This window comes from Pseudopodoces humilis, chromosome 17 (assembly GCF_049639895.1).
Source record: "Pseudopodoces humilis isolate 2021_Gansu_Grassland_sample_001 chromosome 17, ASM4963989v1, whole genome shotgun sequence".
Taxonomy (NCBI): Eukaryota; Metazoa; Chordata; class Aves; order Passeriformes; family Paridae; genus Pseudopodoces; species Pseudopodoces humilis.
In genome coordinates this window covers 8,990,674-9,003,252 of record NC_142216.1, presented here as the reverse complement: position 1 = coordinate 9,003,252, position 12,579 = coordinate 8,990,674, and the positions used below count along the sequence as shown (strand labels likewise).

At 48.1% G+C, this 12,579-nt stretch overlaps 1 protein-coding gene across 1 annotated transcript; it reads right to left on the bottom strand.

Annotated features, from left to right (window-relative positions):
- Positions 1-5,152: 5,152 nt before the first annotated feature.
- NEUROG1 (neurogenin 1) lies at positions 5,153-5,683 on the bottom strand. The gene has a single exon (XM_005523746.1). It carries the CDS (start codon positions 5,681-5,683, stop codon positions 5,153-5,155), a length of 531 nt encoding a protein of 176 aa, XP_005523803.1.
- Positions 5,684-12,579: the final 6,896 nt, after the last annotated feature.

The following is a 12,579-nucleotide window of genomic DNA, read 5'->3' as shown; positions in this document are numbered from 1 at the left end:
GCATTTGGCAGAGTGCATACAAGTCTGTGTCTGTGGACCCTTACTCATGATTACTCAAAGAATAAAGTTAATCTCTTCTCTAAAAATCTTGCTTCCACAAGCTTTTACCCTTTGCAGAGCCATGCTGTGTGCTCCATCCTACTGACATTTGCCAAAGTCCCACTGATCTTTGCCAAAGTCCTACTGGCAGTCAATGAGTAAAACAAGTGGGGTAGGAGCTGAGCGAGAGTTTCTTGTACTTGTGGAATTGTACACATAGTGTGGAGAAGGGTGGCATCTGTCCCAGCCTCTCTAATGTGATATTTAATTTTCCTTCTCAAATAATCAGTTTCATAAGATTTTCTAGCAGTAAGATGGGAGGTTCTAACAGATGCTCTGCACAGTCAAATAGAGGCAAAAGTGGGAGAAGTGAATAACAACGAGTGCCGTGCCATCAGCATTTCCACGCTGACAGAGAAGAGCATTATCCATTGGGAAGAGTCTTTTCACTCTTGTCTAGTGGATCTTAAACTGGAAGACTGACAAGTGACAAATAATAGTGATGATAATGGAGGAGCACTGCTCAGCATGGGGAGCCTTGGTCTGCACCAGCAGTGCCTCACGTGAACCCTTTGCCATTTCTCTTGAGAGAACAGTAACCTCAGCATGGGGGGAAAGCTCCTGCTTCCAGGGGCATGGCTATTCCAGCCCCCAGCTCAGCCTCACACTCCTCATTACCCTGGGGATTAATAACAGGGCTGGGTCCCACAGGGCTTTTAAAGAGATCTGTACTCCACCATGGCCCTGTGACATCTGTGAGGTCTTCAGCAGTTCTTCACATTGACCATTAGGCCTTTTGGTTGAGGAAGAAGAGAGAACAGGGATTAGTTGTTCATGGACACTGCTACTGGGCTGCTGGGCGTGAACCCCGTTCTAACAAGTAATTTAATTTGTTAATCTAGACTTAAAAAGCTTCTAGCAGTGTTATTTGAAATGTGTGAAGTATGTGAAGTCTTACTTGAACTTCTGTCTTATTTGAAGACTATGCAAGTAAGAGGCAAAGTATCAGCTGAAAGTATTTATGCAGTATTTTTGCATCTCTGTTCCGCTCACATACAGTGCAGACTGTAAATCTGCTTGGTCCTTAGCAACTCTGCTCCTCCAGATGACTTCTTTTAATTGCACGTGCCACCAACAAAAAAAGCTCCTGAAAATTAGTTCTCACCTGCTTCTGCTTTGATAATCTCTACCTACTACACAAATCAGTCTTAATGGAGCATTTGAGCCCCAGAGATCTATAATTATAATATTAAGTTTCATGTGCTCAGAGTTGGTAGCACAGACTGTATTTTACAGATCATGTACAGATTGAGGCCCAATAATGAAAATCCAATAATGAATGAGGATCCTCTTGTTCATAACTTAACTCTAAGCATCATTTGAGCCTCACCACAGCAAGAATGATAGTAAGCACCACATGGCATTGAAAATACAGAAAACCACTTGTTATCTAAAACCTGCACAGAATTTTTGATTTGAAGTTATTTTCTCACCTGTTGAGCACAGGTAATTCACAGAGAATCTCCAGAGCTTCACATGAGTTGGAAAAGGCTGAAGCAGAGTAGTTACAGCTGCTGTGGGCCCTTCTCATCCGAGCACACAAGCATCTTGTAGCTGGTAGGGGACTGTTTCCCCACAGTAAATCCCAGCAGAGAGAAAGTGGGATAATCCCAGCTGTGTTTCGAGAAACTGAGCTGGATGTCTCCCAGCCAGCAGGGATTCCCTATCAATGGAGCCATCTCAGACTTTCTCTCCTAACTAAAAGGGAATTAAGAGAGACATAAGGACTTGCAGAACCTCCTGGCAGAACAGGTCCCTAATGCTTGCATGCCCTAGAGGTGGTTGAATGGATCCAACAGGGCTAAAGTGTTACCAACACCTATCAGCTGACATATGAAACAATGCATGTACATACATGCAATGTGGTTCCAAGATTAAAAATCAAGACTCTATTTCAGTTATTTCTGAAGTCAATAAGGATCTTGCCACTGGTGTCAGTGGGACTGAGATTGCTGCCTATTAATACAAATTTTTTACCACAGAACAAACTGGTATTTCCAAAAAAATTGCTAATGCTTTCATCAGCCCTAGTATTTAAGTCACGTATTTTTTCCCCCTGTACTTATGCAAGGAGATTATTTTAGTGCAATTAAAAATAGCCGCCTGTTTCCAGCCAGGGAAGCCTGTTCCAATTCACCAAACTATTCTTTTGATAAAAATAAATACAAACCCCCTTGTTGTAAACGGGAGTGCAGGTTGGTCCTGCAGCCTCTGAATATGGGCATTCCATCTGTCCCGTCGGCAGATTTGTTCAACTATGTCTGAACCTATCACCGCTCCGGGGAAAAACTGTTCTCTGACTCATGTTAATGTATGAATCTAATTGTGTCCTCACGCAGTTTGCAGCTTTCATTGCCCATTAGGAACATTAACATCATACACTGAGTCCTGCTAGATGTATGGTCTTTATATACTGCATAATGTCCACAGATCTCTGCTGGCAGCTAAGAAAACAAAAGAATAGAGGATATTTTGAAGTTCTGTGGAGATTTTTTTTTTTTCTTCTTTGAGATTGAAGTCCAGTGTCTTGGGACCCAGTGACTTTAGATGACCTTCCGCCTCCATGGACTGTACTAAATTTCAGCCCCTGGAGGCTCCTGCATACAAAACCTCCTGGCTTTCAAGGGCAGGTGCAAGCAAAGCTTCACTGCGTCACAGATCAAGACCTGTTACTGCCAGAATTAGATTTCACAAATCTCTTTTATTTAACAGATCATTAAGGAACTGCCGTATACTGGTTGATGGTGTCTTTAATTAATTTAAGTATTATGCTGCTATTAAGATTTCAAAAAAGTAACACTTTTCAGCATTTATAGTTACTGAGAAGCAGAGGTGGATGTGTGTCTGTATAGACATGCATATAAAAACTGTGTTAAAAAGTATTTATCTATATTGCAGGCTCAGGCACTCAAAAAGGAGGAAATGCTGATACTGAACTATCTGTGCAAACTTAATTTGGTTCTTCTCCTTCTAATTTTTGTGACAATTATATGATCCCAAACTACATTTTTGATAATACCTCCACCTTCTTCCCACAGGAGGGTTAATTTCAGGCAGAGCTTTTGCCTGTGTGATGAACAGCTTCTCAGTGTTCTGTCTGATGCTTTCAGTGTTTGCCTTCTGCCTTTTTCCCCACACCATGTATGATCATGTCCTAAAGAATTCCTTCCTGTACTTTCACTGCAGCCCTGAGCATCTGAGTGCTGTGAAAGCTCTGCATAATTAAATCCTTAAATTCACTGATGAGGGGATAGTGGAACCCCAGTTTTACAGATGGGAAACTGAGGCACAGAAAAATGAAAGTCAATTCATTCCATAATCCTTTGCAGTCCCATCAGAGATCTGATTTATTTGGGCTTGTACCATGTCTTCGTCCTTCCCCACAAGGTCCCTGCTAACTGCACCCACAGCTCCAGCTCATCCATGTTTTGGAGATGGCTGTAGAGACGTGTCTGAGCTGCCACGTTTTTGCACCATAAAACAAGGCAAGGAGGGTAAACCTTGTTTTTAAGGGTCTGTGTGCCCAGTGCAATATGGGAGCATTGAGCAATGCTAAAGAGAGGGAGGATGGAGTCAGGAAGAGTGGAAGGTAGGATTTGGGGGGTCAGAGGGCTCCCCCATTATACACAATTGCAGGAGAAAGGAAAGTTTGGGATTTTGCAACAGTGGAGCAGACTTCCCGGAGACGAGGGTACTCCTGACACCCTCAGTCTCTAGCTGAGAGCCAGAGCTGTGCCACAGCTGGTGCTGAGACCATGAGACAGCATCTTTGGCCACTCTTTTTCTTCTCCCTGCCAGTGCATGAACTGGGAGAGCCTCCATCCCACCTTGTGACTTGAGGAAAAGAGGGAGCTCATGCCTGTCAAGTTCTGCCAGTGTTACAGGTCCAGGGAAAGTTACAATCTCTGTAGAGTTTGGGAGTGTCAGGAGCTTTCCCCAAAGCTCCTGACACCTTGCAGCTCCTGCTGTGAACCACGGCAAGGACAGCCTGAAGCACCAGCACTGCTCCTCACCACTCTGCTCCTGCTGGAATTGCCTCTCCAGGAGACCTGGGGGCCAGCAGATGTTTGCAGGTAGCCGCATGTGTCTGTGGCCAGTGGGGTGTCAGAAGTGCTGGCTGCTGCCTTTTGGATCCCTTCCCTTCCACCCCAGCCTCCTTCTGAGGAGTGAACCCCTCGAGTTCAAGAAACAAAACTCCAGAGGCGCTGCCAAAATTCAGTACAAACGTTAAAAATTTTATTTACAGGGTAAAGTACGATTTCTTAAAAAAAACCAAACAAACCAAAACAAACCCCCCACTTTGATAAGAGGTATAATAATAGAATAAAGCTCTTTATGTACAAAAATACAATTTTCATATGAATGAACATCTTGAATAAATTAAACTGCTCTCTGGTCCAGTCACTGAATACCCCGTGTCTGCTCCCACTCTAAAGCAGGCCGGCCGCGCTGGGGGTCAGCATCTATAATGCATGAGCCTCTCCGCTGTCCGCCGGGTGCGGGGTCCCATCGGGGCCGGTGCTGGGACCCCCGGGAGGGGCTGAGCCGCCCCGGGGCAGGGCCGGGGAGCCGCGCTGAGCCCCGCGCTGCGCCCCGGGCCGCATCGGTCCTTAAGCCTTTTCATGGCATTGTCAGGGCGTTCAAACCAAATTTTCATGCTCGTTTTTCTTCGCTGGAGAGCTACAAATTGTAAAATTGACTTTTCACCTCGTCTGCGGCAGCAAATCTGTCGCTTTTCTTCTTCCCAGATTTTCGGAGTGGAGCGGGAGGCGAGGTGGGGGTCGGGGGTAAGGGCCGGGGGGAAGGAAAGTGATGAAAAGTGCAAAGGGACGAGGCCCCCCCCTCACCCCCCTCCGCCGCGGGCCCCGGGCCGAGCGCGGGCGGTGCGGGATGTGCTCGGGGCCGCGGGATGTGCGGGATGTGCGCGGGGCTCCGGGATGTGCGGGATGTGCCGCGGGATATGCGGGATGTGCGCGGGGCTCCGGGATGTGCGGGATGTGCCGCGGGATGTGCGGGATGTGCGCGGGGCTCCGGGATGTGCGGGATGTGCGCCCTAGCGGAGCGGAGCGCCCGGGCCGGCGGGCAGCCCGCGGAAGCCCCTTAGGCTGTCGGCGGGCGCGTAAGCGCAGTCCTCGGAGGTGGCGGGGCTGCTGGGGCCGGAGGCGGAGGCGCAGAGCGAAGGGGCGGACGGGGAGGCGCTGGACAGCCAAGACCCCGCGTCGCTTCCGGGGCTGGGGGGCGCGGCGGCCCCGCGGAAGGCGGGGGGAGGCGGGAGGCACTGCTCGGCCAGGCGGAGGGTCTCGGAGAGGGCCCAGATGTAGTTGTAGGCGAAGCGCAGGGTCTCGATCTTGGTGAGCTTGGTGTCGTCGGGGAAGGTGGGCAGGACGCTGCGGAGCTCGTCCAGGGCGGCGTTGAGGTGGTGCATGCGGTTCCGCTCCCGGTCGTTGGCCTTGACCCGCCGGCTGCGCTTCAGCGTGTGCAGCAGCGCCTCGGTCCGCGCCCGCGCACGGCCGCGCCGTCTCCGCCGCTCCCGCGGAGCGCCGGGCTCGGCGGCCTCGCCGCTGCTGGGCGCCTCGGCGGGCATCCTGCGGGAGAGAACCGGAGCCCCGTCACTGCCACGCGGGGCAGAGGTGGATGGAGGGAGAAGCGGAGGGGAAGGTGCGAAGCTGCCGGGGAAGGGGTGGGGGGAAAGAAAAAAAAAATAAATAAATACAAGGAAGAGGGTGGAGGTGCGGGTGCTTGGCAGGTGCCGGCGCTCCCGTACTCACATGGAAAGGCACTCCCGGGGATGCGGTTAAGCAATAACGGTATAAAAACACAGAGAGAAAAAAGCCGAGCCAGCCGCTATAGGGGAAAGCACGGAGCTCAGCGCCGTAAAAAAAAAAAGCAAAAAAAAAAAAACGAAAAAAAAAAGGCAAAGCCCGGGGAAAGGCGGGGCGGGGGGGACACGCGACCGCGCGTGGCTTTGAAGTGCTGCGGGCTGCGATCCGCTCGTGTGAGCGGCGGCTTTGGCACACGACGGCGCGGCCGCCCGTTCTTATAGCGGCGGGCGGACAATGGCCCCGTGGCCGCCCCGCGGGGCCGCGCCGGGGCGGCAGGTCGGCCCCGGGCGCCGCGCCCTCCGGAGCGTGCCCGCAATTACCGCGGGCGGCCGCGCATCTGCCGCGCCCGCGGGGGACGGGGGAGAGAGGGGGGGGTCCCCCCGCTTTGTCCCCCCCCGGGTGCGGGCAGGGAGGCGGCAGGACAAAGCGGGGCAGGGGGGTCGCGGCTCAGCGCGGGGGTGGAGGGGTCACCGTCCCGCTCCGGCCGGAGGGGCTCCAGTGTGAGTTTAAACCGCTGCGAGCAGGGGGTTTGGGGAAAGAAAAAGGTTAATCTGGATTTCCAGAGGATGAGCCGTGGATTATTCCCCCGCCAGATGCCGGCGGAAGATTTTATCAGGTTTTCCTTGCACCTTGCGGTTCTTCTACCGCCAAAGCAAAAATACTTACAAATGATAAAACTCAAAGCAGTTATTTCCCTCCTGCTTTTCTGACGTGAATATCAACACACGCTTTAGCTTTCACGTGCTTCGCTATGGAAAGGGTTTTGCAGGTGTTCAGAAAGTTAAAAGTTCCAAAGGACATAAAATAATAAGCTTCGGTGGTTGTAATCACAATATATATACACTGTATATACATATATACACACTGTATATACAATGTACAGATACATGCTTCTTTGTCTGGGTAAGAACAAAGAATTGTGCTGTTTTGATTGTAAAGTTTTTGCTGCTTCTGCTAGTCCCCATTCAGTGGTATATGTACTTGCTCACATTTTGGGAAGCTACAGTTTTGTAAGTGGCTAAAAAGTTTCCTAATTGTGACATCTGTCTCTTTGCATCCTGCTCTTCCTGCTTGGAAGAAGTCCCATTGTCAGCGCTCAGGTACTTGCCTCCCTGGAAGGTTTTCAGTTTCACTTCCCATCAAAAGCCATTTTCAGGTGCCTATGCCTAAACTCACATGTTTACTTACCTGATTTCCCTGTACACAAAATGTAGATGGATTCCCTCTCCTTTGATTTTCTCCAATGCCTTTGATCTTTGATAAACAGGGAAAACTGACAGCATGAATTATTGCATATCTCTGCATTTTAAGTTCTTAGCAGCGATTCTTTACTTGAACCTGAGCAAGGAGTTTGGTATGAGAGTTATCCCTGCTTTCCGCCCTCCTCGACCCACGACACCTGCAAACTGCCACAACCAACCTTCTTTGTGCCAAGAAGATCACGCACAGAAGTGAGCAATCCAAAAAGCCCTGGGTCATGAATATTAACGAATCTCAAACTAGAAGTAGTTTGGCAGCGGCCGAGCTTGCAGGATCAGCTCGCTTTCTGCTTTTTTACATCTTTATACGCTTGCAGACCAGGGCTATGCAATATAGCCAGGTGTGGCAGGCGATGGGGGCCTGGCTGCTCCCGGGAGGGGCTGCGCTCTCAATCACCGGACCTGCAATCAGTTTGATGTTTTTAGGGCCCCTGCATACATAAGTGACTTTCTGCACTAAGCAGTTCCACTTCACTGAGTTACTCATGTCCTTAAGTGACGGAACAATTAGAGAACTCTGTCAGCAGGCAGAGACCGGAGTTTCCAGCACTTACCAGAGAGCCAGAAGGGACCAAAATTTAAAGGTTATGGAAGCATATGGCAAAAAGTGTTCAACTTTTGTTACTGTGCATTTTATATATAGTGATATAAACTCCAGTGTTGTCTGCAACACTTTTATTGTCTTTTGTTTAGCTGTCTTTGAGCAGTCAATAGTTTATTCATTAAAATGTTTATGATTCCCTAGAGTTCCACAGACTTTGGCACAACCAATCACTTGTCTGAAAGTTTGCAGTGAAAGCGCATTATTCATTAGTCCTTATCCATCATTTGCAGTTTGTCATTTGTTATTCTCTTGTTTTAAAAGTTTGTGCTCCAATCAAGGAGGGGAGAGAGCACCATGTGTCTCTGTGATCAGTCACAGCCATGAATAGCCAGGGCTGAAGTGAATGTTCCACAAACAACCCATAGGCTGAAATTTGTTTGCATAATCTATTCACTGCGTACTTATGAATAACGAATGCATTCACAGAACCAGAATTGTTTCAGGAAGCCTTCGCAAACAGAAAGAAGTGCTAAATATCTTGGATAATTTATTCCCGATGAATAATTCAACCAGTTCTATCACAGGCAGTCTACTAATTTTGCAGATAAATTATTCAGCCAACACAGATAATAGCTCTTACACCTTATGGGCCTGCTCCTATGGAAGTCGGCTGCTGAAGTTTTGTGAAGTTTTCTGGGATAGGAAAAGAAAAATATTCCAAAATGAAACAGGACATGTGATTTCAAGAAACACACAGTGTGTTGCTAGCATCTCACTGATGTGATGGCCTTAATCCCGAGTTTTAGTGTTTGATATTAATTTTTCCACCTTAATGTAAATGTTGCTGGGCTCAGCTGCACTCATGGATGCTATTAATTTCATATTTTGAACTCTAAGGAAGTTTTCAGAAATATTTCATAATTTGCTTTGAGAGACAGCACTTTTTAAAAGTGAGAGACAAAAAGATTCAAATGGTATTTTTTACTAAGAAACTGCAAAAGCACAGCTGAATCAGCTCATCCTTCCATACAAGTGATGGCAAACTGCTCATCCAGAATTCAAATTGTTGTGGGTGCATTTCTGTGCAGCACATTTATCGCTTGTAAGCAGGAAGCTCGTTCCTCTGCCCTCATGTTGGGACATCATGCATAGGGTCACACTCATGGCTGGACTCCAGAAAAAGAAGGAATTGGTGAATAAAGCTGGAGGAAGGGCTTTTGGAGAAAATGTGCCACAAGGCTCCCTGCAGCTCTTGAGATGCACTCTTTCCTTCAAGGAAAAAGCCTGTCCATGAGAAGATGCCATTCCCTGGTAAGTGTTTGTTGTACCTTGCAAAAGTAAATAAAGCTCCATGTTATTCAACTACATATTTCAAACCAAACCAGAATTATGGTCATTAGAGCAGTGTTAGCATCACTCTTCAAGCATGGAAATGAGCAGTTCACAGTAAAACTGCTCCTACAATTGGAATGCTTCAGAGAAGTCAGAGGTACATAATTTTTTTTCAGGTCTTAAGATGCACATCATTACAACAACTCAGCAAACTTTGTCTTTTGTCACATTATTACAAGAGGGCTTGAACTAATGATGAGCTCTTGGGATGAGTGTCAAAATAACAAATCAACCAGGAGAATACTGCTTTTTTGCTCCCTCATTGTTTGAAAGCATGGCCAGAAAGAGAAAGCAGAGCTGCCTGTGGAGAATGCTTGAACTAAATTTGGAGAGCTGACATGGCTGACAGCAAGGCCATCACCCAGAGCAGAAAGCTGGACGCTGTTGCCTTGCAGGAGTAAAGGAAGGATCATGCCCCCTCACCCCTGGAGATACCCGGGTGGATGCAGCAGGAATTTTAAAAGCAGGTAGAAAAGCAGGAGATGGTTCGGTGGAGCAGCTTGTCTCCTTGTGCTCGTTTGGACATGGTGCAGAGCATGGTGGCTTCTGTCCAGCCTGGTCTGGGGACAGATGTGTGGGGGGGCTGCGAGGGTAGGGTTGGACATACGGTGCTGTGCTCCTGGGACCCTTCACCTGGCTGGAGTCACCTCACAGCCTCCAGCCCGAGGCTCACAGGGGGTTCAGAGATTGATGCTGTGGCTGCTGGCTAATGGACAGCCCTGGAAGTCTAATATTTGAAAGGGATCTCAACCTGCAGGGTGGCAGCATTAACCCCTTTTGGAGCAGGAACCAGTTCTGCCAGGGAAACACCTTGGGAGCAGCTCAAGGGCTTTGTCTGTAAAGTATTTGTCCCCTCTTCTACCTGCCTGTGGCCAGTGTGAGGCCTCGGGCCATGTGCCAGGGGCTGCCTGGGGTGGGGAGCACGGGGGCATCACAGGGAGTGTCCCCATGTACAGTGGGGTCCTGGCCTGGCAAGGCAAATCCTCTCTGAAATCCTGTGCAAGTGCCTGGGAGTTGCAGTCAGGGCTCAACCCCTCCTGGGGGACCTGCAGAAATAGTGGGAATGCTTTATTTTCAGGTTTTAAATGTGTGATGTAACATTTTGCTTCTCTTTTGAAGGGGGGGTTGAGTTGGTAAACGATTGTTCCCTGCAAGCACAAATGTATTTTGTTTGTTGTAATTAAAATGTTTTAATGAGACAACCATAAAATCAACCATTAATTATTTTTTTTCAAACAGTTCTGCTTCCTTTTAAGCTAGGTCTATTTAGAAATAGTTTAGAGAGTAGCCTGCAGTTTTATTCTTTCTGTGGTATTATACACAGGAGTGGAGAAGTCATTTATAAATAATTACACAATGTTTTGGGTCTTTGGGTTTGTATAATATATCAAAGCGATTAGTACATGCATTGTTCCATTGTAAATGGTTTTTTTTCCTTCCTTTCAGTTTCACTTGCCTTGTCTTCTATCTAAACCTTTTTCGTGAAATCCTTTGTCTTCCTCATTCTTTTAGCTTGTTACAGTGCAGGGACATTCTTCTTATTCAAACACTCACAGCATGAGCAAAGAAAGCTACTTCTGTCGCATCTTAAGTTTTACCATAACTTTCTGGCATTTTCTTTTCTTCCAATTTTCCCAGACCACTGATAGGGTAATGAAGAATTATAACATACATCAATTATTGGTGCTCACGGTGTATTATGCTCTGAATTCAGGGGGAGATAAAGAGAAAAAAAAAAGTGCCACTTTCTGTGGTTTTGAGGCACATGAGAGAGGACTCGGTGCAGATTATTTATAACATCTTTCTGAGCATCAATTATGTTTGACTCCTACAGCCACTTCCTTGTCCCACTGGTTTTATGGCCAGAAGGAGTCATTTTTGTGTGTGGTAGCTGCGGCATTTAACTTGTTTCTTTTATGAGGAGCCCAAACAATGCATCTTCAGGCCAAACAATCTATCTCCTCGAATAATAGTCCGAATGTCACTCAAGCACTCAGGGCTGGGAAATGTGTGATCATGGTAAAGTGCCACGAGAAGAAAGTGGAGATGGAGGGGCATGTGGGGTCTCTGTGGGGCTCCTCAGCATGGGCACCCCGAGGAGATGGGCTGGAGCCAGTGTGGGGTGCAGGTGCTTGGGGATGCAACTGGCTGCCCAAGGTTTCAGCAGCCCTAATCCAAGTTGTCCAGGGAAAAGGGCTAAACCTTCCTGGTGCAGTCATGTTGCTGGGCCACACTCCCTGCCTGGCCCTTCCCCAGCCTCCTGGCTACCACATTAACTGAGAAAAATGAGATTAGGGTGTCACCTCTGAGAAATGAGCCCTTTCCCCCCTCACCTATATAGTGCGGGAGCTTTTTCTTCTCTTTTTTTCCCCTCCCTCACAAAATTCTACCTCGTTTGTTGGTTTGTATTTTCTTAATTGAAGCTAGAATATTTAATCTAAAAGAAATGTACAAAATTTACTGACTGCCCTGCAGAAGAAATCCCCCAACAATATCCGAAACAGGAAGCTTAACTACATGCTGAGACACTCAGGTTTTCTTTTATACCTTTTATATCAATAATTCTGCTTAGGAGGGGCAAAGATAACCCGAAAGATTTAAGCACCATAATGTGGGGGGGAAATTGAGCCTGAAATGTTGTGGGGGGGCTTTGGGGGTCCCATTTGGCTGTGAGGATGGAGCCTTGCAGCCGGGGGAGGATGCTCCAGCAGCCTGCGGGTCCCCACCGCCCCTCGGCGGGGCCCGGGGGATTTGCTCCATTTGCATAGCAGGTGTTGGTGCCCGGGCCATTCTTCCTTAAGGGAGTTTTAATACGGGATAAATTACTGGGAATTAGGAGGAGGCAGGCAACAAGAAAAGCACTCATGGAGTCTTCTCCTGACCGCGGCAGAGGAATCGGAGAGAATGGCTAAAAAAGGGGAGAACCCCAAATTCAGAGGCTTCTGCCCCAACCCAGGGAGTTTGGGGTATGCAGGCACTGAGGGGGAGCTCTCCCCAACTTCTCCTGAAATTGAGGTTTGGACTCAGGAACGCAGTAATCCCAGGGCAGAAATATGATTACTGGCCTGAGGATCAATCTTTGATTGAATAGGTCAGGAAGGGGAATTTAAAATGTTAATCCCTGGTATAATCCCTTCTCTGGCATTGTACGGACAAGGGTTGTACCCGAAGGGAATTGCCTGCTTCCTTCCCCAGGATTTGGGGTGGGAGGGAGGGCAAGTCTGGGGAGCAACCCTCCCATGGATGTGCCACAGCCACGTGTCCCACATGTGCACCCAGCCACGGACACTCAGATGTGTGCAGAAACAGTCACACACAGGCACACGTGCAGCTCCTGTGACGGTACCAACTTTACATACATCAGTAAATGTATTTCTGCACACAGAATAGGAGAGGAATGCCGGGTCACTCGTACTCCCAGGGAGCCTTGATCAAAATTCTCTGTCACACCTCAGTTACTGCT

Bases quoted from the DNA above. Each gene is read 5' to 3' on its own strand.
- NEUROG1 (XM_005523746.1), bottom strand. From the start codon at position 5,683: ATGCCCGCCGAGGCGCCCAGCAGCGGCGAGGCCGCCGAGCCCGGCGCT.